Consider the following 24,012-nt stretch of genomic DNA (forward strand, 5'->3'; position numbering starts at 1 on the left):
AAGCAGTTAACTCAGATCAAAAGAACTGGTGAGATTTTAATTTTTGCTTTTTTTTACATTTTTAAAAACTTTTTTTAATTACTTTTGACTCATTTTTTAGCTCATCTATGTGACTTGAACTTGTGTTCACTTTTGTTAGGTGCACTAGGTGAGGTGGACCCTCAAAGCTCAGGGTCCCTGTGGGTACATGGACAACAGGCATCGGTATGGTAGGCAGTTTAGGCACGCGGGAGACCTCAGATAGGTAGCCGAGGTCCTAGAGACTGCAGTCCGGTAGCGAAGGTCCTGAAGACCTCAGACAGTTAGCAAAGGTCCTGGAGACTGCAGATAGCAGAGTTCCTGGAGACTGCAGACAGATAGCAGAGGTCCTGGGGGCTGCAGACAGTTAGCAGAGGTCCTGGAGACTGCTGACAGGTAGCAGAGGTCCTGGAGACTGTAGACAGATAGCAGAGGTTCTGGAGACTGCAGACAGGCAGCAGAGGTCCTGGAGACTGCAGACAGATAGCAGAGGTTCTGGAGACTGCAGACAGGCAGCAGAGGTCCTGGAGACTGCAGACAGTTAGCAGAGGTCCTGGAGACTGCTGACAGGTAGCAGAGGTCCTGGAGACTGCAGACAGATAGCAGAGGTTCTGGAGACTGCAGACAGGCGGCAGAGGTCCTGGAGACTGCAGACAGATAGAGGTTCTGGAGACTGCAGACAGGCAGCAGAGGTCCTGGAGACTGCAGACCGGTAGCAGAGGTCCAAGAGGCTGGAGACAGGTAGATGAGGTTCTGGAGACCACAGACAGGGAGCAGAGGTCCTGGAGACTGGACACAGGCAAATGAGGTCCAGGAGATTTCAGATAGTTAACAGAGGAAGTTGCAAGGCAGACAGGAGAATTGGAAGTCGGTAGGAGGGTACTGGAAGCCGCTGGCAGACAGGAGACAACTTGGAGACCACAGACAGGTAGCAAAGGTACTGGGAACCCCAGGCAGTCAGGAGACATCCTTTTGTAGTCAGATCCTACAGAACTGTTCTCAACTCTTCACTCTGCTGTGAAGGGAGAGGCGTCGAGTGGTATATCAGAAAGATATGACATCCCTTTATACTTGGTGTAGGTCTAAGCTCTCATGAAAATTCACCGAGGCTGTGTATAAAGGTAAAGAACTGCAGCCGCATCTACATTTTTCTTGCTTAGCAGCTCTCCATCACATCCCATTGACTTGACTATCATCATAGATCAAGAAGATTGGAGGTCGCAAGGGAAGGCATGAAGACTAGGAGAGAATTGAATGCATTATGGGAGAGAATTCCAGAAGAAAAGAGAAGCACGGGAGAAGCTTTGGGGTCCAAAATGGGGGAAAAAAGTTTTTTAAAGACTTTATAAGTTAGAGAGGGTAAAATGTTGGGTTGAGGAGATGTGTAACAGATAATGAGCAGGAACAGCTGAGCACACAAGAGATCAGGAACCCGGCTGTGTACACAGAGGTTGTGCCCGGGGCTCTGTCAATGTTCTTCATTGGCAACGCTCTTGTCACGTAGGGCTTTTCTAAGCCATAGCAATAGCATGGAACATCTAAGGTTACATATCAGCAATAAATAAGAATCTCTGGAACCATATGGCGGATTTAAACAAAATATAAGGCAACCATCCCCGCCATGAATTGGTAGGTCTGTGAGTGGTTGTTTCAACAGTATTTGGCACTCTTCCTCCCCCCGACTTTATGATGGGGGTCTCCTGCATCCTGCTAATGCATTGGTAATTGGACCTGGGGTCAATAAGGCTGTTTTTTCTGTGATTTTTATACAATTTATATCCTTCGGTGAGCCGTTCAAGTCCTGGAGCTGTACTATCAAAAATGAAGCCTAAGGAGAGTGGTTAGGAAGTGGCAGATCAGAGTATGAAACAAAAGCATAAACAAGAGTCAAAACAATATCCAGAGAGAATATGAAAGTCAGGTTCAGGGTATAATAACAATCACAAGTGTAACAAACCTGTCCCGGATCTCCGCTTTGCTTCCCTCACCCCGGTTCACTAAACTCTGCTGTGCTTCACTTTGGGCTTTGCAGATGGTCCAGCGAGAGCATCTGCCTGGGCCTATATAAGACTCACCGAAACACACACCGGTGTCTTGGTGTTATGACTGCTAAGACTCTGATTTGCTCTAAGCACTTTGACCCTCCCTGCCTGAAGTCACCTGGATGTCTCCCGCCTGCCTGTGGTTTCCAGCATCTCACCAGCCTGTCTGTTGTCTCCTGAATATCTCCTGCCTGCGGTTTCCAAAATCCCTGCTGCCTGTCCGTGGTCTCCTTGACGTTTCCTGCTTGCCTGCGGTTTCCATCATCTTTGCTACCTGTGAACATCTCCTGCCTGCGATTTCCAGCATTCCAGCTTGCCTGTCCGTGATCTCCTGAATGTCTCCTGCGTGCGGTTTCCACCATCTCTGCTACCTGTAAATGTCTTCTGCCTGTAGTTTCCTGTGATCTCCAGGAACGTCTCCCGCCTGCCTGCAGTTTCTAGTATCCCAGGAATCCATGTCCTTCCTGTCTCACCATTTTGCTTTACTGTGGCCCATGTGTCCACCCGGACCTTGGGCTTGGAAGATCCACCTCACCTGGTACGCCTAACAACAAGAATTGAAATCCAGATCAGGAAATCGCGTGGATTTTTGTGTTGGTCTCCTCCCTGGTGAGGATTAGGTGAAGACTTCTTCCACAAGATTATGTATCCATTTAATATTGATATTGCTCTATGACTGTAGCAATTACTTCACTTACGAACGTCTGGTTAGGGCAACGCAGGGCAATGACACTTTCCTTCATGCGGATGAATTATACGATGGGCAATGTCTTTTATTTATTCATGTACAGTTCTACATTCTGGAGTGACATCAACGCTGGGAATCATTCTTTAGTCTATACGTTTTGCAAATTGTTATAAAATACAGATGTAATCCCAGAACGGGGCACATTGAGTGCAGTGGATGCCAAGAAGAGACTGACAACAGCAGATATGGACACTTCTCATTCAGGACTGCACTCGACTACATCTCTCAGTACTTCTTGACCCTGTTCCTCTGAAAAATACTGGGGATGAAGGGGACAGAGGACAAAAACAAGACCAGGACAGACAGAGAATGTGGCCCCCTCGGAGTGAAAATAGTCTTACACTGTCGTACAGTGAAGAGAAACAGAGAAGGTCTTAAAGCCTCCAGTTCGGTCCTAGAGAAGAGAACAGGACAGGCACTGTAAGGTAGTAAATGTAGTAAAAGATTAACGGTTCCAACATCTGCAGAAAAAAACTTCAAATTTATTTTAATTGTAACACCTCAAAAAAAAAGAAGATTAGAACAAAAACTTTCCCTACGCATTTCGAACCCAGACAAGCTATTTAACACTAGCACTCAAAGCAAGAGCTTGAAGGGGTGATCCACGATTATCATGAAAATCTGCAGCCACACTATGTGACTGTAGACTTGTGAGTCCTCACATCTCGCGCAGCACAATATGAGGATTCTCCGATGCCAGAGACGAGATCGAGCGATCATGTTATCACAACTAAATTGTGCGAGGTTACACATGCCTAGCCGGAATGTGGCCAGGAGTGTCACGGGGCTACTGCGACAGAGAGGTTCCAGAGAACCGCAGCGCTCTGGGCCTCGTTCACACACAGTGAACAGAAGCTCTTCTCCTGTATTTTGACCTCGCTGCTTTGTGCCAACAGTGCAGGAGTTAACCTTATTTGCTAAGTTGAGGTGAGCTGGGTCTCTCAGCTGAAGTGGATTATTGTAATCTCCTCCTCTATATAGACCCAGCCTTGACTACAGCTGGTGTCAGTGATCAGTTCTGCTACCTGGCTTGGAGGTTGAAGAAGAGTGATATTTGGAGCTTGGAGGTTTATTACAGAGATTGGTGTCTGCTGTTTTGGTTGCTTGTTAAACCTGTTTTCCTTCCTAGTTTTCACCTTCTCTTCCCTTCTATGTGTACCCTCTGTGGTTGTGTGAGCATTTGGTGGGTTTGAGACTTTTAGTTACCTTGTCTGTATACCCTGTTTATTGTTGTGTTATACACTGGTGCAGTCCTCCTCCCTGGGGGGGAGAGGGGTCCACTTATAGGGCCTGCACAGGAGACAGGGAGACGCTGGCGGCTCGGGCCTCCTAACCATCATAGGTACCCCCAAGATAAGGGAAAGCCAGGGCCCCATTAAAGTGGTAGGGACAGGTGTTATGATCAGGTGGCCTTGGAGCAGCATGAAATGACCTTCGCTGGAGCGGTGGTAACTATACTGACTGCAAACCCTGATCCTATTACCGCAACTAGAAGTAGCCGTGGGGTGTGCCTAACCAGACCTAGACACCTCGACACAGCCTAAGGACTAAATATCCCTAAAGATAGAAATAGGAAAACTCTCTTGCCTCAGAGTAGACCCCCAAAGGATAGGTAGCCCCCACAAATAATGACTGTGAGTAGCAGAGGAAAAGACACACACAGACAGAAAACAGGGATAAGCAAAGGAGGCCACTTCTACCTAGATAGGAAAGGATAGTACAGGATACTATGCGGTCAGCATAAAACACTACAAAATATCCACAGCAGAAAAATACAAAAATTCCACCACCTAACTAAAGATGTGGAGAGTATATCTGCGACTCTAGCGAGTCCAACTAGACTGAGAAAAACATCAGGCACAGTCTATCAGGAACAAAATAGAAACAAGAAAAGCACAGAAAAATAAACACACAGCTGAATTGGCAGCAAGCAGGAGAGGCCAGGCAGAGGACCAACACTTCCAAAGGAACATTGACTACTGGCAAGGACTAATGAGTCCTGCACAGCTAAATACCCAAGTCAGAATCACAATTAGCAGAAACACCTGTCCAAGACTGCTGCTCAGGAATAACTGCATTACCATCAACCACCACCGGAGGGAGCCCAAGAGCAGAATTCACAACAGACAGGTGCGGGTCCCAGTACGCCCTCCTGCCCCTTTAAGGCCACTTACGGCGTGACAAGGAGTTTGCATATCGCCTACTTGTGGTTGTTTGACTGCTTGGTGTCGCCGGAGAATCTTCAAAGCGTGCGCTGTGCACTGTTGTGAATTCTGTTGTCAAGCTCCCTCCTGTGGTCATGAATGGTACTTCGGCTGGTTCTGTCCATGGGCTTCCTCTGGTGGTTGTGAGTGGGGCTGCGGCTTCTGAGTTTCCTTCCTCAGGTGACAAGGTTAATTCGTTAGCTGGCTGCTCTATTTATCTCCACTTAGATCATTGCTCCATGCCACCTGTCAATGTTCTAGTATTGGTCTAGTTCGCTCCTAGATCGTTCTGGTGACCTGTCTTCTCCAGCAGAAGCTAAGTTCCTGATTTTCTCTTGTTTGGTATTTTTCTGTCCAGCTTGCTATTTTGAATTTTGTCTTGCTTGCTGGAAGCTCTGGGATTCAGAGGGTGCGCCTCCGCACCGTGAGTCGGTGCGGAGGGTCTTTTTGCGCACTCTGCGTGGTTTTTTGTAGTTTTTGTGCTGACCGCAAAGTTACCTTTCCTATCCTCTGTCTGTTCAGTAAGTCGGGCCTCTCTTTGCTAAAATCTATTTCATCTCTGTGTTTGTGATTTTCATCTTAACTCACAGTCATTATATGTGGGGGGCTGCCTTTTCCTTTGGGGAATTTCTCTGAGGCAAGGTAGGCTTTATTTTTCTATCTTTAGGGCTAGCTAGTTCTGAGGCTGTGACGAGTTGCATAGGGAGCGTTAGGAGCAATCCACGGCTATTTCTAGTGTGTGTGATAGGATTAGGGATTGCGGTCAGCAGAGTTCCCACGTCCCAGAGCTTGTCCTGTATTATTGTAACTATCAGGTCTTTCCGTGTGCTCTTAACCACCAGGTCCATTATTGTCCTAACCACCAGGTCATAACAGTACAGGTGGCCCAAAGTATTAATGCATCTCAATAGAGGGATAAGAGAAGTTCTGAGACCATTTTTTTTTCTTTGCAGTGTGTTTTGTCTCTCTTTTCCCCTTTACCTCTGTGTGGTTCAGGATACAGGTGTAGATATGGACATTCAAGGTCTGTCCTCTTGGATGGATAATCTCACTGCAAGGGTACAAAACATTCAAGACTTTGTGGTTCAGAATCCGATGTCAGAGCCTAGGATTCCAATTCCTGATTTGTTTTGTGGGGATAGATCTAAGTTTCTGAATTTCAAAAATAATTGTAAATTGTTTCTTGCTTTGAAACCTCGCTCCTCAGGTGACCCTGTTCAACAAGTGAAAATCATTATTTCTTTGTTACGTGGCGACCCTCAAGACTGGGCATTTTCCCTTGCGCCAGGAGATCCGGCATTGCGTGATGTTGATGCGTTTTTTCTGGCGCTTGGATTGCTTTATGATGAACCTAATTCAGTGGATCAGGCAGAGAAAATCAGGAACTTAGCTTCTGCTGGAGAAGACAGGTCACCAGAATGATCCAGGAGCGAACTAGACCAATACTAGAACATTGACAGGTGGCATGGAGCAATGATCTAAGTGGAGTTAAATAGAGCAGCCAGCTAACGAATTAACCTCGTCACCTGTGGAAGGAAACTCAGAAGCCGCAGCCCCACTCACAACCACCAGAGGAAGCCCATGGACAGAACCAGCCGAAGTACCATTCATGACCACAGGAGGGAGCTTGACAACAGAATTCACAACAGTGCACCATGTGAGGAGTCACAAGTCTGAAGTCACCTGGAATGACTGCAGATTTACGTGGTAAACCTGGACAAACTCTTAACCCCTTAAAGCCAGACCTGTGGTCCGCGGGCCACATCAGTCCCTCTTGCTGTTCCAGTCCGGCCCACTGAAACCACTCGCTCACTGGCTACCCTTCCTCGCCCGCTGTCACCGCTGGCTGCATCCACGGTAAATGCATTGGTGAGGGAGGGACCCCTGGCCCTTCATCCCCCAATCAGTGTGTGAAACAGCTGATGCAATGAAGTCATTTCATCTCGTCAGCTGTGCCCTGCAGAGATTCAGTGCATCGGAGACAGGAGCAGAGCGCCGGGGGAATGGGAGCGAGGGGAGTAGGTGGTGCTGTTTTTTCATGTGGATGGTATGTTTGGCTGGACATGGAGAGGTTATTGGGGTCTGCTGCTGGACATGGGGAGGCTATTGGGGTCTCCTGCTGGACATGGGGAGGCTACTGGGGTCTCCTGCTGGACATGGGGAGGCTATTGGGGACTCCTGCTGGACATGGGAGGGCTATGGGGGGCTCCTGCTGGACATGGGGAGGCTATTGGGGTCTCCTCCTAGACATGGGGAGGCTATTGAGGACTCCTGCTGGACATGGGGAGGCTATGGGGGTCTCCTGCTGGACATCAGGAGGCTATTGGGGTCTCCTCCTGGACATGGGGAGGTTATTGGGGACTCCTGCTGGATATGGGGAGGCTATTGGGGACTCCTGCTGGACATGGGGGGGGCTATGGGGGTCTCTTGCTGGACATGGAGAGGATATAGGCAACGGGGAGGCTATGGACATCTCCTTCTGGACATGAGGATTCTATGTGGGTCTCCGGCTGGACATGGAGAGGAAATGGTGGGCTCCTGCTGGACATGGAGAGGCTATGAGGATCTTCTGATGGACAAGGAGAAGCTATGGGGGTCTACAGCTTTACATGGGGAGGCTATGAGGTCTCCTGCTAGATATGAGGAGACTATGGAGGTCTCCTACTGGACATGGGGAGGCCATGGGAGGTTCATGCTGGCTATGGGGAGCTTATAATGACATGGGGAGGCACTGGAGGGTCATGATGGACATGGACAGGCTATGGGGGGCTCATGCTGTAAATGGGGGCGTTGTTTGGGGGCTCTTACGGTATATAGAAGGGGCAGACAGGCAGACGAGAAAGAAGACAGGTACCACGGTTGCAGAAGGGACTGGCTGATTGAGCGATGAGCACTAGCAAGTGCAACTGGACCAGGTGACGTAGAGATAAGCAATGGCAGGTGCAGTGGGACTGGATGATGTAGAGATAAGAACTGGCAGGTGCAATGGGACTGGCTGACGTAGAAATATGAGCACTGGCTGTGTAACAGGACTGGCTGACGTAGCGATGAGCACTGGAAGGTGCAGCATACAGAGAGACGAGCACTGGGACCGGAGAACTCAGAAGGGTGTTAGGAAACAAACTTGCAACATTGCACAGGCACCCCCATGTTGGAGGAGGTGTCTTAAATAGTAAGTGTCCTCCAGCTTTTGGCTGGGGAAACTTTTGGTGAACACGCACGACCCCGTTAAAAAAGGGGAACTGTGCATACCCTAAGCACAGTGCCTGGGGACCTGTGTGCAGTGCAAGCAGCTTTGACGGCTGCAGAGTAAAAGGGGCAGGACGGGGGGCACGGCGGTGAGTATGCTGGTGTCTCTGCAGAGGGACAGGGACCACATGCAGAGATGACGGCACTACAATGATTTTCATGATGGTCAGACAGGGAATATTCGGGAGCCATTAGCCACCAATTCCCATGTAGACATATGGCCAGATAATCTGATACACAAGTACACACGGCCGGATCCAGGGACGGGAACAAGAAGAACTCAGGAGATAATGAGCAAATATTCAGCACCAGGAAATCTGGATCAGGAGCGGCTGAGTACACAGGAGCAACGTGTCTTCACTTACAAATAATATCATCCTGCCTGCGGCATTAAAGGGAACCTGTCACCCCGTTTTTTGAGATTGAGATATAAATACTGTTAAATAGGGCCTGCGCTGTGCGTTACTATAGTGTATGTAGTGTACCCTGATTCCCCATGTATGCCGAGAAATACATTACCAAAGTCGGCGTTTTCGCCTGTCAATCAGGCTGGTCTGGTCAGGTGGGCGTGTTCACAGCGCTCTTTTCTTCCCCAGGTTTCCGTTGGTGGCGTAGTGGTGTGCGCATGTCCAAGGTCCGGATTCCCTGTGCCCACGTGAAGACACAGCGCGCGATCTGCGCTGTCATTCCTTTCATCGGTGCGGGCGGCCATCTTCCTGGGGCCGCGCGTGCGCAGATGTAGTGCTCTGCTGCACGGGGCTTCAGGAAAATGGCCGCGGGATGCCGCGCGTGCGCAGAAGAGATCGCGGCGGCCATTTTCCCAAAGCCGAGTTTGCAAATTGACCCACCGGAGTGCCGGAGAATCCGCTGGTGGGCCGCAAAGCCAAGAGTGATTACCTGCCTTACAAACACCGTAGAAGCTTCACACATATGAATTTCTCCCAACCTGTCGGTGTAAGGAATAGAGGAACATGAGGAGGTTGCTTATTATATTTGCCCTGTTTCTCTCTCCCTAGCTGATACTTCTATGCAGTATATTCATTGTATTTAGGCTCAGACTGGCCCATTGGGGAACAGGGGAATCCTCTGGTGGGCCGCAAAGCCAAGGTTGCAGTACTGTATGTGTTGCATCTGATACTATTATGTTTGCTCTGTTCTTCTCTCGATATCTGATACTTCTATACAGTATATTCATTGTATTTAGACTCAGACTGGCCCATCGGGAACAGGGGAATCCTCTGGTGGGCCACTAACCCAAGGTTGTAGTACTGTATGTGTTGCATCTGATACTATTATATTTGCTCTGTTCCTCTCTCCCTATCTGATACTTTTATACAGTATATTCATTGTATTTAGGCTCAGACTGGCCCATCGGGGAACAGGGGAATCCTCTGGTGGGCCGCTAACCCAAGATTGTAGTACTGTATGTGTTGCATCTGATACTATTATATTTGCTCTGTTCCTCTCTCCCTATCTGATACTTTTATACAGTATATTCATTGTATTTAGGCTCAGACTGGCCCATCGGGGAACAGGGGAATCCTCTGGTGGGCCGCTAACCCAAGGTTGTAGTACTGTATGTGTTGCATCTGATACTATTATATCTGCTCTGTTCCTCTCTCCCAATCTGATGCTTCTATGCAGTATATTCATTGTATTTAGGCTCAGACTGGCCTATCGGGGAACAGGGGAATCCTCTGGTGGTCCGCAAAGCTAAGGTTGTAGTACTGCATGTGCTGCATCTGATACTATCATACTTGCTTTGTTCCTCTCTCCCAATCTGATGCTTCTATACAGTATATTCATTGTATCTGACAATCTTATAAAAAGGACGAAAAGACATAAAAATTATTGTGAATGTTTTATTAAGGTTAGAAAAATTCCAGGCAATCTAGGGTGCTGTGCTTTTAGGACACTCCTCTTTCCGCACACATTTTGACTTATCGTCCAGTAACACGTAGCCTTCCTTACAGAAGCAGCCTTCGTTACATTCAGCGGTGCACTTATACATTTTGTTGCAGGTTCTGGGGCATTTGCTGCCACATTGCACATATGTCGTGTTCCCGGAGCAGGCCTCACATTTTTTCTTCTCTACACAAGTCTTCCCCAGCTGCACATATCCGTCCTTACAGAAGCAGCCCCTCTGACAAATCTTCGTGCAAACACCTCCATTAGGGTGGGTGCAGTTGGCGGGGCAGGCGCTCCCACACTCTTTATATTCTTTATCGGGTGGACAGTTTATGGCAGTGGCTGCAAAATTAGAAAAAAAAATTATATTACGTCAGGGGATTAAGGAAAAGAAAACTTTATATGATGGAAACATAAATGATAGAAGAGAGGGAGGACTTTCCGACAACCACGAGACATGGCATAATGGCTCATTCAGTGATACATAGTAACTCCGGGGTTCTAGAGTGAATTAATGGTTGAAAAATTGCTTGTTGAGTTTGCGAACATCATGATGGCAGAAGAGTTCATGCCATGGACTGGCAACAATCCTCAGGTAGACCGAGACACTGATGGTGGCTTTCGAGCAGTGTCGGTGGCCAAACTCAGCAAGTAACAGGTGATGATGACCTATCTTATCGTTTGGTAGAAGCTACAATGGGTCCCACCAATAAGGAGATGGAAGAAACAGAGGGTCCCAACTTCATGATGACCAAGAAGAAGACGGTGCTGAGAATGGGACTCATCGAAAGGTGGAAGGAATCAGTGAAGAGTGAGAAAAACCAAGTCAACACCGTGAAGAGGAGGATATCAGTCCAGCCACAGAGACAAGAAGAAACTGACACTCTTCTGGAGCCGATGACGCAGCGGTGAGGCCATCTCACCACCCATGGGGGCAGGTTGGTCCGACAAAGGAGAGTACCCACTGAGAAGATTGTACTCAGTCTAGGCTTATGTGCAGACATTTTTTTTATTGCAAACAGTGAAGTATTGGCAGGAAAAAAAATCAATATAAAATAAGTTTTTACTACTTTTTAAAAAGTTTTTTTCCCCAGTTATTAGAATGGGTGGAAAAAACTCTGCAAAAACATGACGTGTACACTGGTAACTATTCTCCTTGTCCATGCCAGTGTAAGGAGACTTAATGGCCATATAATGCTCCTTCGAGAAATGAAATATGCAAAGAAAGAGGACTTGAACTTTAGTGACCCCAACTGGAAGTAGCAATCTGCACAAATAGAGACGTTGACCTAAGTCTGAGGTGTCTCATACGGCCAAATCAGATCTCTTGCTTTGCACTGAGGAGGGGCAACAATCCCGAAACACGTGTCTACAAATGGAGATTTGCTGGATAAAAAAACAAAATATCTTCGAGAATAAAAGGAACCCAAGTTCCTACATTCAGTCCTTCAACTGCGATGTAAAAAATATAAAAGAAGAATAAAACTTGTCCCTTTCTTAAGTGAAGTCAATCACAATTCCACATTACTCTGCAGATTTGCTGCGGACGCTCTATGTATATGCACTTGATACACTCCATCCTGTAAGCTAGGTGTAACTTTCCATCTGCAGTGGTATAATGTCCTGTTAGAACCAATGGATAACATTGCGATGGACAAAGTATCACTGCGGCTCACATAGTTCCATCCAGGCTTGGACTGGCCGACGGGAGGACAGGGCGATCCTCCGGTGGGCCACCACCCTCTTATATGGACTCAATATTATTTTTTTGCTCTTTTTAAAAGACACGTTGTAGTTTATTCACTCACAGTATCCAGGGCAGCAATAATGTCAAGGAGTAAATGTAAAGCTATATATTCCACACCATTTATAAAAGTCTTAAAAGGTGTTAGAATGGAAAATACTCACTTTTTTGAGGGTCTTTTGCGCTGATCAGGATAAAGGCAGCTCCTGCAACACACAAATGACCAGAAATCAAACTTCTGCTTTTCTCCGAAAGTTGTCACATGTTACGAAAACTCCATAAACCCCGACGGGAGAAGTAGGAGGCGCAAGAAACCCTCACCCAGCAATGACAGCACCAGAGCAGAGGCGGGTGACATCTTCACTTCTGGAGTTTCTTCTTCTTCCTGGAAAAAGAAAAAAAAAAACAATGCAATTAGAAAACGTTGCATTATCGAGACATCTGCTTGCAGTGTATCAGAGCTCTCCATGGTAATGATGGATGATGTGCAGCCATTATTGTGGCTGGATGAGAGGGGTTGTGGTTGCGTTGGAGCTGGTACCTACCTATGTGATCTGCCAGATTTGGTAGTACTGATGTGTCCCAGCAGAGGGGCAGATTATATATACAGGCCGGGAGGGTGTGGGCACATTGTACATTTTGCTAACCTGTCTTTTTTGTCTGCTTGTGCAACAATGGAGTCCTGGAATATTAAATGACTCATGGTCTACATGTCACCATCATGTGCAGTTTCCCAATATCTTGGGTCGTTCCGTCCTCTTGCGGAGACTCCCAATGATTACACCTTTCACTGTCGTCACTCCTCGTGGTTACACCTCGTCCTCACTGATTATTGACTTTTACTGTCTGCAGTGTTCCCAATATTAACGTATTACCCAACCTGAGGAGGCTTCTGCCAAAGAGGAAACAGTTGGGAACACCAGATCCACCGCCCGAGGGACTGACAAAATCTCAACGTCAAGAACAAGGGGGCCCTGTACTGCATTCATGAAGACAGTAAACTGATATCATTGATGGGCTCTCCTAGTCCTGAAGCCCAGAGATGTCCTCCATTGCTTAGGTTCCTCCGTATTTATGTAGGCATCTCGTAGAGCAAGTCTGCACAACATACAGCCCCCGTGTCGCATGAAGCTCACAAAAAGGTTTGTTACAGCCCACTGGAAAAGGGAGATGTTGTCTCCATTCTTCCTATATTTAAATGTATTTATTGCTTTCCATAATATCTACATTCATGTACTGATGGTGGTTATGGTGCTGCATTCATGTACTGATGGTGGTTATGGTGCTACATTCATGTACTGATGGTGGTTATGGTGCTGCATTCATGTATTGATGGCGGTTATGGTGCTACATTCATGTACTGATGGTGCTGCATTCATGTACTGATGGCGGTTATGGTGCTACATTCATGTACTGATGGTGGTTATGGTGCTACATTCATGTACTGATGACGGTTATGGTGCTACATTCATGTACTGATGGTGGTTATGGTGCTGCATTCATGTACTGATGGCGGTTATGGTGCTACATTCATGTACTGATGGTGGTTATGGTGCTACATTCATGTACTGATGGCAGTTATGGTGCTGCAATCATGGTGGTTTTGACTCTGCATTCATGTACTGATAGTGGTCCTGGATCTGCGTTCATGTACTGATGGTGGTTTTGGAGCTGTTTTCATATACTGATGGTGGTTCTGATGCTACATTCAAGTACTAACAGTGGTTCTGGTGCTGCAGAAACTCTCCAAATCCTTCTCAAATACTAAAAACTTGGTTCTGGTGATGTATTAATGTACTGATGATGGTTCTGGTGATGTATTCATGTTAGTCACTCTATGTTTTTCTGCAACCTTTTGGATTGGTTCAGTATGGTAATATGGTCCTTGGACAAAAAAACCTTGTGCTCCCTTGTCTTAGAGGAATGTCCATGGGTCATACAGTATATTCAGGATTTTTTTACTACAGCCCCCATTTCTATGGGACCACCTTTAAAGATATCTGTCGTGGTTGATTGAGGATGAGAGTTGAGAAATACTGATTTACATGGTTGACTAGACTCGATTACACCATATTCGTTCCTGGAATTTTTCCAAAGTTAGTAGGACTATAATTCTAAGTATTATTAGGAATATAATTAGAACTCGTCTTTACTGATGGACGAACCTGGAGAAATTCAAAATCTACATTGCTCTCAAATTTGGCCAAGTAATCTACATCATATTATGCCCTCTTCAGACTCTGGAGCAAAATAAACATTTGTAAAGAAAAATGGAAAAAAATTATACTCACCCAGCCCTCATCGATCCTGCTGCGTAAACCTTCTACAACATGGTCATCTTCAGTCCAATCACTTGTGTCGTCTTCACTGGACCATTTTCGGCATCCTCCGATTTTTGGCATCTCCTGCACTGACTGAGCTACGTGAGATCATAACCTAATCAGCACTGGGGACTCCAAAGATGACGTACACCAAAAGACTCTAAAGGAGGCCTCGTGAAGAACACACGGTAAGTGGACTGAAGTAGACAAGTGAGGACTAGATGACGGTCTTTGTTTTCCACCTTTTTAACCACTTACTAAAACTTTAGAATTTTGCGAAACGGCGTTTGGATGTGCACAAATCACATCGCCAAAAAAAAAAAAATCAAATCTGGCAATATAAGATTTCTGTAAAATTCATTTTACCGTCAAATCTATTTCGCAGCCAGACAACGACCCCCATCATCCAGTCAATGTAATTATGAACGAGGAGTCCTGGAAGTGATGATCCGACCCTACAGATCTCACATCATCCAGCCTGTCCGGGATCACATGAAGAGACAGAAGGATCCGCAGAAGCCTCATACACAGAAGATCTGGGGTCAGGTCTCCGAGATGTTTGGAACAACCTCCTGCCAAGATGATGGATGGTCACCAAATACTGGTGATGGAGGTGACAGGTGGTCACCAGATACTGATGATGGAGGTGACAGGTGGTCACCAAATTCTGGTGATGGAGGCAATGGATGGTCACCAGATACTGATGATGGAGGTGACAGGTGGTCACTAAATACTGGTGATGAAGGCAATGGATGGTCACCAGATACTGATCATGGAGGTGACAGGTGGTCACCAAATACTGGTGATGGAGGCAACGGATGGTCACCAGATACTGATGATGGAGGTGACAGGTGGTCACCAAATACTGGTGATGGAGGCAACGGAGGATGGTCACCAGATACTGATGATGGAGGTGACAGGTGGTGAACAAATACTGGTGATGGAGGCAATGGATGGTCACCAGATACTGATGATGGAGGCTACGATTGGTCCCCAGATACGGCCATCTATTTGCTGCAAAGCTACAACTCCCAACATTCCCATTCCAGACTGTAAAGGCATGTTAGTTGTTAGAAGTTGCTGTTTTGCACTAGTTTGGGATCGATGCCCTATATACAGAAGAAAAAAATCTGAGCTTCAATGGTGACCGTAAAAATCAGTAAATATCTACTAAAGGAGGATTTCCCCTAAATACACCTCTCACTTATCTTCAGGATAGAAATGATCCCAAGAAGTCTAAACACTGAGACCCCCAAAACAGGGTCCAGAATTCCCATTGTGAATGGACCGGTGGCATGCAATAATGGGACCCTTATCCTGTAGATACGTGCTAAATGTACTTTGCGGAGAAACCATTCAATTCAGTTTTTGCCAAGTTCTCCGGAGAAGACTATCTCCTGCTTATTCAGAGACTCCACTCGATTATCTCAAGTTGACCGAAGAGGACGTTTTCATAATTTTTTTTATACCCTATAAACCCAATAATGATAAATACAGTGTAGCAAAGACATAATCGCTCAACTGTAACTTTGAGTTGTGCGTCTTCACCGCCGGTCTCGGAAAACCTTATCTTCTCGACGACAGAGTCGTTCTCATTCGCAATCTTGAGGTGGAACACAATGTCCCGTACTATCATATACAATGTTACACACGCAACTTAGTCTACAGGCATCAGGTCAAGTCAGATATTCATCATTGAAGTCAATTTTTATTTTGCCTTAACTTTCTTTTTTTCTCTTTCCCACTGCTAGTTATTGGACCTAATTAATATAAACGGCGCGAAATGTTTCACGACTTTGATGCAAAATGCTTTTTTTTTCTTTGCTCTTTCACTTTACTTGCTCTTATCTTAAGTAAAATGTTGCGCAAACCTTTCAATAAGTCTTAAAATGTCCCGCGTTATTCCTAAACTGCTCAATAAATAGTGCCCTTCGCGTTTCCCAAAAAATCTTCAATTATGAGCAAATCTAACAAATAACGAGAAATGTAAAAAGTTACAAAAAATGGCGCAAAAGCATAATTCATTTGATGAAAACCTAAAAACATGCCAAAAAAAAGGACTAAAAACACAATAGATCTGAGGTTAATCAGTCTCCTTCCCCTTCTGGAAGCTAACTATATAGTCTCTTTATACTTCTTTTACAGAAGACACCTCCTCAGGGTCTCTTTCCTTACAAGCTGTTATTTATACTGACTGCTCTTCAGTCCATTACTGACTTTGTCTTCAAAGACAACATCAAAAAAATCGGAACATGGAAAAATACAGAGGAAGAAAGTTTCTTTAAACTTGTATAATTTATAATCTCAAAATTATTGCATGAACAAGAAAATGGCAGATAATAGCGACTTCTACAGCCCCAGGGTGATACAGGTTTATGTCAATATCTGATCTCAGGCACAGCCGCCAAGGTTGTGAATCAGAGATACATTGTTGCTTCTGTTTCTGAGTTCTGTAGAATGATACATTTTATTGTTTTTGTTTCACCAATTGATGTAAATACTAAAAAAACAATTATTAAAAAACATTAATCATGGAAGCCACTGAAATGCTTCATAAAAGTCCCATTTGTTTTTTTTTTTAGCAGTAGTTGTACAGGAGGAGGAGGTGAGCTGTGACATCACCTATTGTGAATGGTGGATCCTGTGTTATCTACTGTATATAGAGGTGTTATCAGTCATTGCACAGGAGGAGGAGGTGAGCTGTGACATCACCTATTGTGAATGGTGGATCCTGTGTTATCTACTGTATATAGAGGTGTTATCAGTCATTGTACAGGAGGAGGAGGTGAGCTGTGATATCACCTATTGTGAATGGTGGATCCTGTGTTATCTACTGTATATAGAAGTGTTATCAGTCATTGTACAGGAGGAGGAGGTGAGCTGTGATATCACCTATTGTGAATGGTGGATCCTGTGTTATCTACTGTATATAAAGGTGTTATCAGTCATTGTACAGGAGGAGGAGGTGAGCTGTGATATCATATATTGTGAATGGTGGATCCTGTGTTATCTACTGTATATAGAGGTGTTATCAGTCATTGTACAGGAGGGGGAGGTGAGCTGTGATATCATCTATTGTGAATGGTGGATCCTGTGTTATCTACTGTATATAGAGGTGTTATCAGTCATTGTACAGGAGGGGGAGGTGAGCTGTGATATCATCTATTGTGAATGATGGATCCTGTGTATCTACTGTATATAGAGGTGTTATCAGTCATTGTACAGGAGGAGGAGGTGAGCTGTGACATCACCTATTGTGAATGGTGGATCCTGTGTTATCTACTGTATATAGAGGTGTTATCAGTTATTGTACAGGAGGAGGAGGTGAGCTGTGACATAACCTATTGTGAATGGTGATATCCTAAATAAGGTTTTCTCTAAACTTACCCCAAAATGATCACTAATAATGTCCCAGTAATATCAATGCCGTGAAGTCGCAAAGCAACCATAATGATTGTATACACATTGAATCTCCATTTCTTTGTCACTGTATTAGGACGACTCCTCTCACTATTGTGTCAGGTTTGTGTTGAGTTTGGCTTCTGAATTCCTAAAACAAAGTCTCATTGTATTGCAGTCTTGTGTGAGCAGAGATAAGACGGACACCAGCAGGTAGGTCAGGTCTTATGTCTTTCACGCACAATTAATAACATATGCAATATTTTAAATATTAAATATTACTGTATATATTATTTACTATTATTTCCCTCATGCTCCAAGGTGTATTGTATTGAAACTAGCAAGCACATAAAATAAACTAGAATATATATATATATATATATATATATATATATATATATATTCCATTTCATTTTTTTGCTTGTTTTAAATATACAATACAGTTTGGAGCAGGAGAAAAAATAAAATTGTGCATCTAATATGATATATATATATATATATAATTTTTTTTATATTACATAAACTTCAATTATATTTTCTTTCATGTTTCAATCTGTAGGAAAACTAGCAACAACAGAAAATTAGATGTGTTTATATATGTATGTATATATATATATACATATATATATATATACATATATATATATATATATATTACTCACTGCAAACTATATTGTAAGAAAGTCAACTTCTTAAGTATTGAGAAAAAATATGTATAATGTTTATATGTGTACAACTGTAATAATAGAACATTTACTTTATTTATTAAATAACATTTTAACAACTTTTATTTGTAAAATAACTTTTTTTTTTTCTTAAATAACCTTTAGATTTTATGCTTCTTTTTCCCCATAGTTTTAGCAGAAGAAAAATACATCTTGAGTCCTTCTTGACAAAAAAAAAAAAAAAAATTTTACAGCCCAGTGAAGATTAAGGGATCGATATTGATTAGATTCTAAAATTCTTCTGGGTTCTGTGGATTCTATGTAGATCAATAGGAATAATTCAGCAATGTTAATGAAGTATAAAGTCAAATGTTCATTTAAGCCTCATTACTAGTTTTTGTTTTTATTGGATCTTCTAATATTTTTGTCTTCTAATTTTTTTTTCTAACACATAAAATAATTTGTTTGAGTGGCCGGGGATTATTTTAGGGCAAAGAACAAGCTAGAGATGGTAATTAGACTTTCATGCTGAGAACAATGGAGGAACATTGTGTTTGTTTGCCGGTGATTGGCGGCTCGGGCCTCCTGACTCTTCCTGATTTTCTGGAATTTCCAGGTTTGCTCAGTCCGGATCATTGTGCTCTGTAATTGCACCTTTTAGTCTGTGATAAAATGAAGTCCAGTCTCTCTGTAATTTTTTCTGCTCTGATTGGCTGCTTGTGTTCCATTTCTCTTTCATTAGGAATTAGGGGATCAGTCACATTGTAACAATGGATCTCCGACTGACAATCGCTGCGGCCTTTGGTGAGTGTTAATTCATTTGTACACATAAGAAGATCAATCTTGCGGCATAAACAGATCCTTGCAGGAAAGGAATGATGTATAGAAAAAAGTCATGATAGTGGTGATATCAGGTGACGTAGATATAATGTATCACTATACACTGTATGTTATTAAAGCATCTGTACACTTTATATAGCATTGGGCCATCAGCTATCTCTGTATCTTTCCAATTCACCTACTCGCTTGGTTCGGCCTCCATCTGTCCTCTCCAGAAACATCTGCCCATTGAGACGCTATTGTGCCCTCTAGACATCACCATCCTCTGCAGACCCCTTTATCCACTCCTGAGGCCTCTACTCTCCCCAGAACCCTCTGCCCCCTTCTGATCTTGCTGTCCTCTCCAGACCCCTCTGTCCCCCTTCTGATCTTGCTGTCCTCTCCAGACCCCTCTGTCCCCCTTCTGATCTTGCTGTCCTCTCCAGACCCCTCTGCCCCCTTCTGATCTTGATGTCTCTTCCAGACCCCTCTGCCCCCTTCTGATCTTGCTGTCCTCTCCAGACCCCTCTGCCCCCTTCTGATCTTGCTGTCCTCTCCAGACCCCTCTGTCCCCCTTCTGATCTTGCTGTCCTCTCCAGACCCCTCTGTCCCCCTTCTGATATTGCTGTCCTCTCCAGACCCCTCTGCCCCTTCTGATCTTGATGTCTCTTCCAGACCCCTCTGTCCCCCTTCTGATCTTGCTGTCCTCTCCAGACCCCTCTGTCCCCCTTCTGATCTTGCTGTCCTCTCCAGACCCCTCTGCCCCCTTCTGATCTTGCTGTCCTCTCCAGACCCCTCTGTCCCCCTTCTGATCTTGCTGTCCTCTCCAGACCCCTCTGCCCCCTTCTGATCTTGATGTCTCTTCCAGACCCCTCTGTCCCCTTTCTGATCTTGCTGTCCTCTCCAGACCCCTCTGTCCCCCATCTGATATTGCTGTCCTCTCCAGACCCCTATGCCCCCTTCTGATCTTGCTGTCCTCTCCAGACCCCTCTGTCCCCCTTCTGATCTTGCTGTCCTCTCCAGACCCCTCTGTCCCCCTTCTGATCTTGCTGTCCTCTCCAGACCCCTCTGTCCCCCTTCTGATCTTGCTGTCCTCTCCAGACCCCTCTGCCCCTTCTGATCTTGATGTCTCTTCCAGACCCCTCTGCCCCCTTCTGATCTTGCTGTCTCTTCCAGACCCCTCTGTCCCCCTTCTGATCTTGCTGTCCTCTCCAGACCCCTCTGTCCCTCTTCTGATCTTGCTGTCCTCTCCAGACCCCTCTGCCCCTTCTGATCTTGATGTCTCTTCCAGACCCCTCTGTCCCCTTCTGATCTTGCTGTCCTCTCCAGACCCCTCTGTCCCCCTTCTGATCTTGCTGTCCTCTCCAGACCCCTCTGTCCCCCTTCTGATCTTGCTGTCCTCTCCAGACCCCTCTGTCCCCCTTCTGATCTTGCTGTCCTCTCCAGACCCCTCTGCCCCCTTCTGATCTTGATGTCTCTTCCAGACCCCTCTGTCCCCTTTGTGATCTTGCTGTCCTCTCCAGACCCCTCTGTCCCCCTCCTGATCTTGCTGTCCTCTCCAGACCCCTCTGCCCCCTTCTGATCTTGCTATCCTCTCCAGACCCCTCTGCCCCCTTCTGATCCTGATGTCTCTTCCAGACCCCTCTGCCCCCTTCTGATCTTGCTGTCTCTTCCAGACCCCTCTGTCTCCTTTCTGATCTTGCTGTCCTCTCCAGACCTCTCTGTCCCCCTTTAGACTCCTCTGTCCCTTCCCACAGAGTCCTCTGTCCCTTCCAGACCCTTCTGTCCTTTCCAGACCTCTCCTCTAACCCCTCTTGATTTCTCTGATTCTTCTGACCCCTCTGTCCCCTCGTGACTTTTCTCACCCTTCCCGACTCCTCAATCCTTTCCAGGTCCTACTGTTCGCTCCATTCCTCTGTGTCACTTATGTCTGTGTGTGCTGTTTATTGGAGACATCATAGCAGTCAGTGTCCACCCACCAGCTCAGAGACAATTGACAATTAAGGGTTATTTTTTTTTTTTTTTTACTTTTGCTTTATAAACTTTGTTTTATAGAATATGAATCATTTCCTTCATTAATTTGTCACCTTTTCTTATTTTCTTCCATACAGTCCTCACTGTTTTGTGTTTCCAGGTGTTTGATGTCACCACAGGTACATTCTTCTTTATGATTAAACCTACAGATACAGATAGATTTATTCATTGTGTTTTAGCCATTTATTGCATCCACGTACCTTCAATGTCTTTGATGGAAATCCCTTTTTACTAATCTACACAACCAATAACTACAACTCCTAATCTTAATGTTCTTGAGAATTACTAATGCATCTATAATGATATGACCAAGCTCTAAGGATTTTTAAGAAACCAAGTAATTCTGAAGTCCTGAAAACAAAGATGACGTATCTGTGTGAGACCTAAACCCTGTAGATAAGTGGGGGCAAGTGCAAAAGTCACAGGGAAGATGCACAGTTGCATTGAATCTCATGTTTGTAGGGGGCACATCATTAGTAAATATGAGACAGTGTCAGAGCAAAAATCTACAGTCACCACTAGGGGGAGCTCAGTGATTTGAGATATCTAGCATGTATTAGCTGTACACATCTGTATGCAGTTAGCGCCACCTAGTGGTGAGATCATTTATAACCACTAGGGGGAGCTCACTGCTTTGAGATATCCAGCTTGCATCAATTGTACATAACTATATGCACTAAGCTCCCCATAGTGATGACTCTAGGAAACAGAATTTGATCAAAACTCACCACTAGGGGGAGCGCACTGCTTTGAGATATCCACCTTCAATTAGTTGTACACATCTGTGTGCTGTTAGCTCCCCCTAGTGGTGGCAACCAGAATTAGATTAGTCATCACCACTAGGGGGAGCTCAGTGCTTTGAGATATCCAGCTTGTATTAATTATACACATCTGTATGCAGTTAGCTCAATCTAAAGATGACTCTAGTAACCAGAATTAGATCATATATCATAACGAGGGGGAGCTCAATGCTTTGAGATTTCCAGCTTGTATTAGCTGTACACATATGTATGCAGTTAGCTCCCCCTAGTGATGACTTTAGGAAACAGAATTATATCATTTATCACCACTAGGGGGAGCTCAGTGCTTTGAGATATCCAGCTTGTATTAGCTGTACACCTATGTATGCAGTTAGCTCCACCTAGTGGTGACTTTAGGAAACAGAATTATATCGTTTATCACCACTAGGGGGAGCTCAGTGCTTTGAGATATCCAGCTTGTAGTAGCTGTACACATCTGTATGCAGTTAGCTCCCCCTAGTGATGACTTTAGGAAACAGAATTATATAATTTATCACCACTAGGGGGAGCTCAGTGCTTTGAGATATCCAGCTTGTAGTAGCTGTACACATCTGTATGCAGTTAGCTCCCCCTAGTGGTGACTTTAGGAAACAGAATTATATCATTTATCACCACTAGGGGGAGCTCAGTGCTTTGAGATTTCCAGCTTGTAGTAGCTGTACACATCTGTATGCAGTTAGCTCCCCCTAGTGGTGACTTTAGGAAACAGAATTATATCATTTATCACCACTAGGGGGAGCTCAGTGCTTTGAGATTTCCAGCTTGTAGTAGCTGTACACATCTGTATGCAGTTAGCTCCACCTAGTGGTGACTTTAGGAAACAGAATTATATCATTTATCACCACTAGGGGGAGCTCAGTGCTTTGAGATTTCCAGCTTGTAGTAGCTGTACACAGCTGTATGCAGTTAGCTCCCCCTAGTGGTGGACTCTAGTAACAAGAATTAGATCATTTGCACTTTAGGGCTGTTGTAACTGTTAAAACCCAATTTACTGTTCAACCTGGGAATCATGAAGGTTTTATTCTCTGATGGGCACTATAATCTATGTCCATTATAAAGAGCACGTCCAAATCACAGTCCCCAGAGTATCCTATAGATCATATCATATCTCGGAACACAAGAGTCGCATTCCGCCGCCCCTTGTTCTATCATTTGTCTCCTTTGTCTCTAGCAAATCCCATAGTGGAAGACACTTGCAACGGAACATCCTGCAGACCTCTCTGTCGCCCCTGTTATCCTACCGAGGACACCCAGTGTCTTGATGTCTGTATACCCTTCGAGTCTGAAGTGTAATTCTGGGCAACCTGTGCTATTTCGGAGCCAAAACAGGATATTCTGATATTTAAAGAGACGCTGCACAACCTGTGTCTCTAAATATAGAGGAGCTGAGGATCGCTCGTGGCTTTATAGCACCCGTGTCTTCTGCAGTCTTAAAATGTTGTCTTATGGCGTAATCTGCATCTAAAATAATAAAATCACCTGTGTCCATCTGATAATGAATCCTTACGTTTCTCGCTTCTACACCCCTCACATCTGGGTGATGCCACGCACCGATCCTGAGTTCTTCCTGCCGCGCTGTCCGCTCCTCATGGTGCTGAATTACTTCTCTATGGGAAAAAAAATCCATACAGACATCTCACCCTCACAGTGAACATTTGGGACTAATTATAACTGGCGAAAGAATGGAGACTTCAAAATCCATTGATGCAGGGGCCTCCTGCAGTGACCAGGTAACTACATCAGAAGGTTTGCTCTGGGGAAAAAGACATCAAGGCTGAGATTCATTTATTCAGAGGTGGAGAAGTACACTTCCAAACCAAAGAGCTTCCTCTGATCAAAACACAGCTCCCAGACCTTTTGGAGCCAGTAGTCAGTGATGAATATTAGGGTTTTCATTGATCCAATATTCATCTGAGATGTATTTTGGGCGTTGTAGCAAAGTGACGAACATAACACATTCGCTCACATCACCATAATGCCGAATTAACACCTCCAACTTAATAACGTTTTAATGGATGATGCTATCCATGGCATGTTTCATTTCTATATAAATGTAAAATC

General features: G+C 44.9%; 1 protein-coding gene and 2 long non-coding RNA genes across 4 annotated transcripts; 1 reads left to right on the top strand and 2 right to left on the bottom strand.

The window, feature by feature from the left end:
- Positions 1–10,109: 10,109 nt before the first annotated feature.
- On the bottom strand, positions 10,110–12,517 carry LOC138652139 (cysteine-rich venom protein 6-like). The gene is made up of 4 exons (XM_069742910.1): positions 12,459–12,517; positions 12,235–12,298; positions 12,078–12,119; positions 10,110–10,511 (listed from the first exon to the last, which is right to left on the bottom strand). Exons 2-4 carry the CDS (start codon positions 12,269–12,271, stop codon positions 10,153–10,155), a joined length of 438 nt encoding a protein of 145 aa, XP_069599011.1. The 5' UTR covers positions 12,272–12,298; positions 12,459–12,517; the 3' UTR covers positions 10,110–10,152.
- A 245-nt stretch (positions 12,518–12,762) lies between these two features.
- On the top strand, positions 12,763–23,447 carry LOC138652140 (uncharacterized). 2 transcript variants are annotated; one of them, XR_011315581.1, is made up of 5 exons: positions 12,763–13,055; positions 17,812–17,846; positions 19,041–19,102; positions 21,229–21,270; positions 23,123–23,447. It is a non-coding gene; the product is annotated as an uncharacterized lncRNA (long non-coding RNA). The 2 variants fall into 2 exon arrangements; XR_011315582.1 differs by lacking the exon at positions 12,763–13,055 and adding an exon at positions 14,404–14,422.
- Positions 18,376–21,269, bottom strand: LOC138652141 (uncharacterized). The gene is made up of 2 exons (XR_011315583.1): positions 21,205–21,269; positions 18,376–19,159 (listed from the first exon to the last, which is right to left on the bottom strand). It is a non-coding gene; the product is annotated as an uncharacterized lncRNA (long non-coding RNA).
- Positions 23,448–24,012: the final 565 nt, after the last annotated feature.

Source organism: Ranitomeya imitator, chromosome 10 (genome assembly GCF_032444005.1).
Source record: "Ranitomeya imitator isolate aRanImi1 chromosome 10, aRanImi1.pri, whole genome shotgun sequence".
NCBI lineage: Eukaryota > Metazoa > Chordata > Amphibia > Anura > Dendrobatidae > Ranitomeya > Ranitomeya imitator.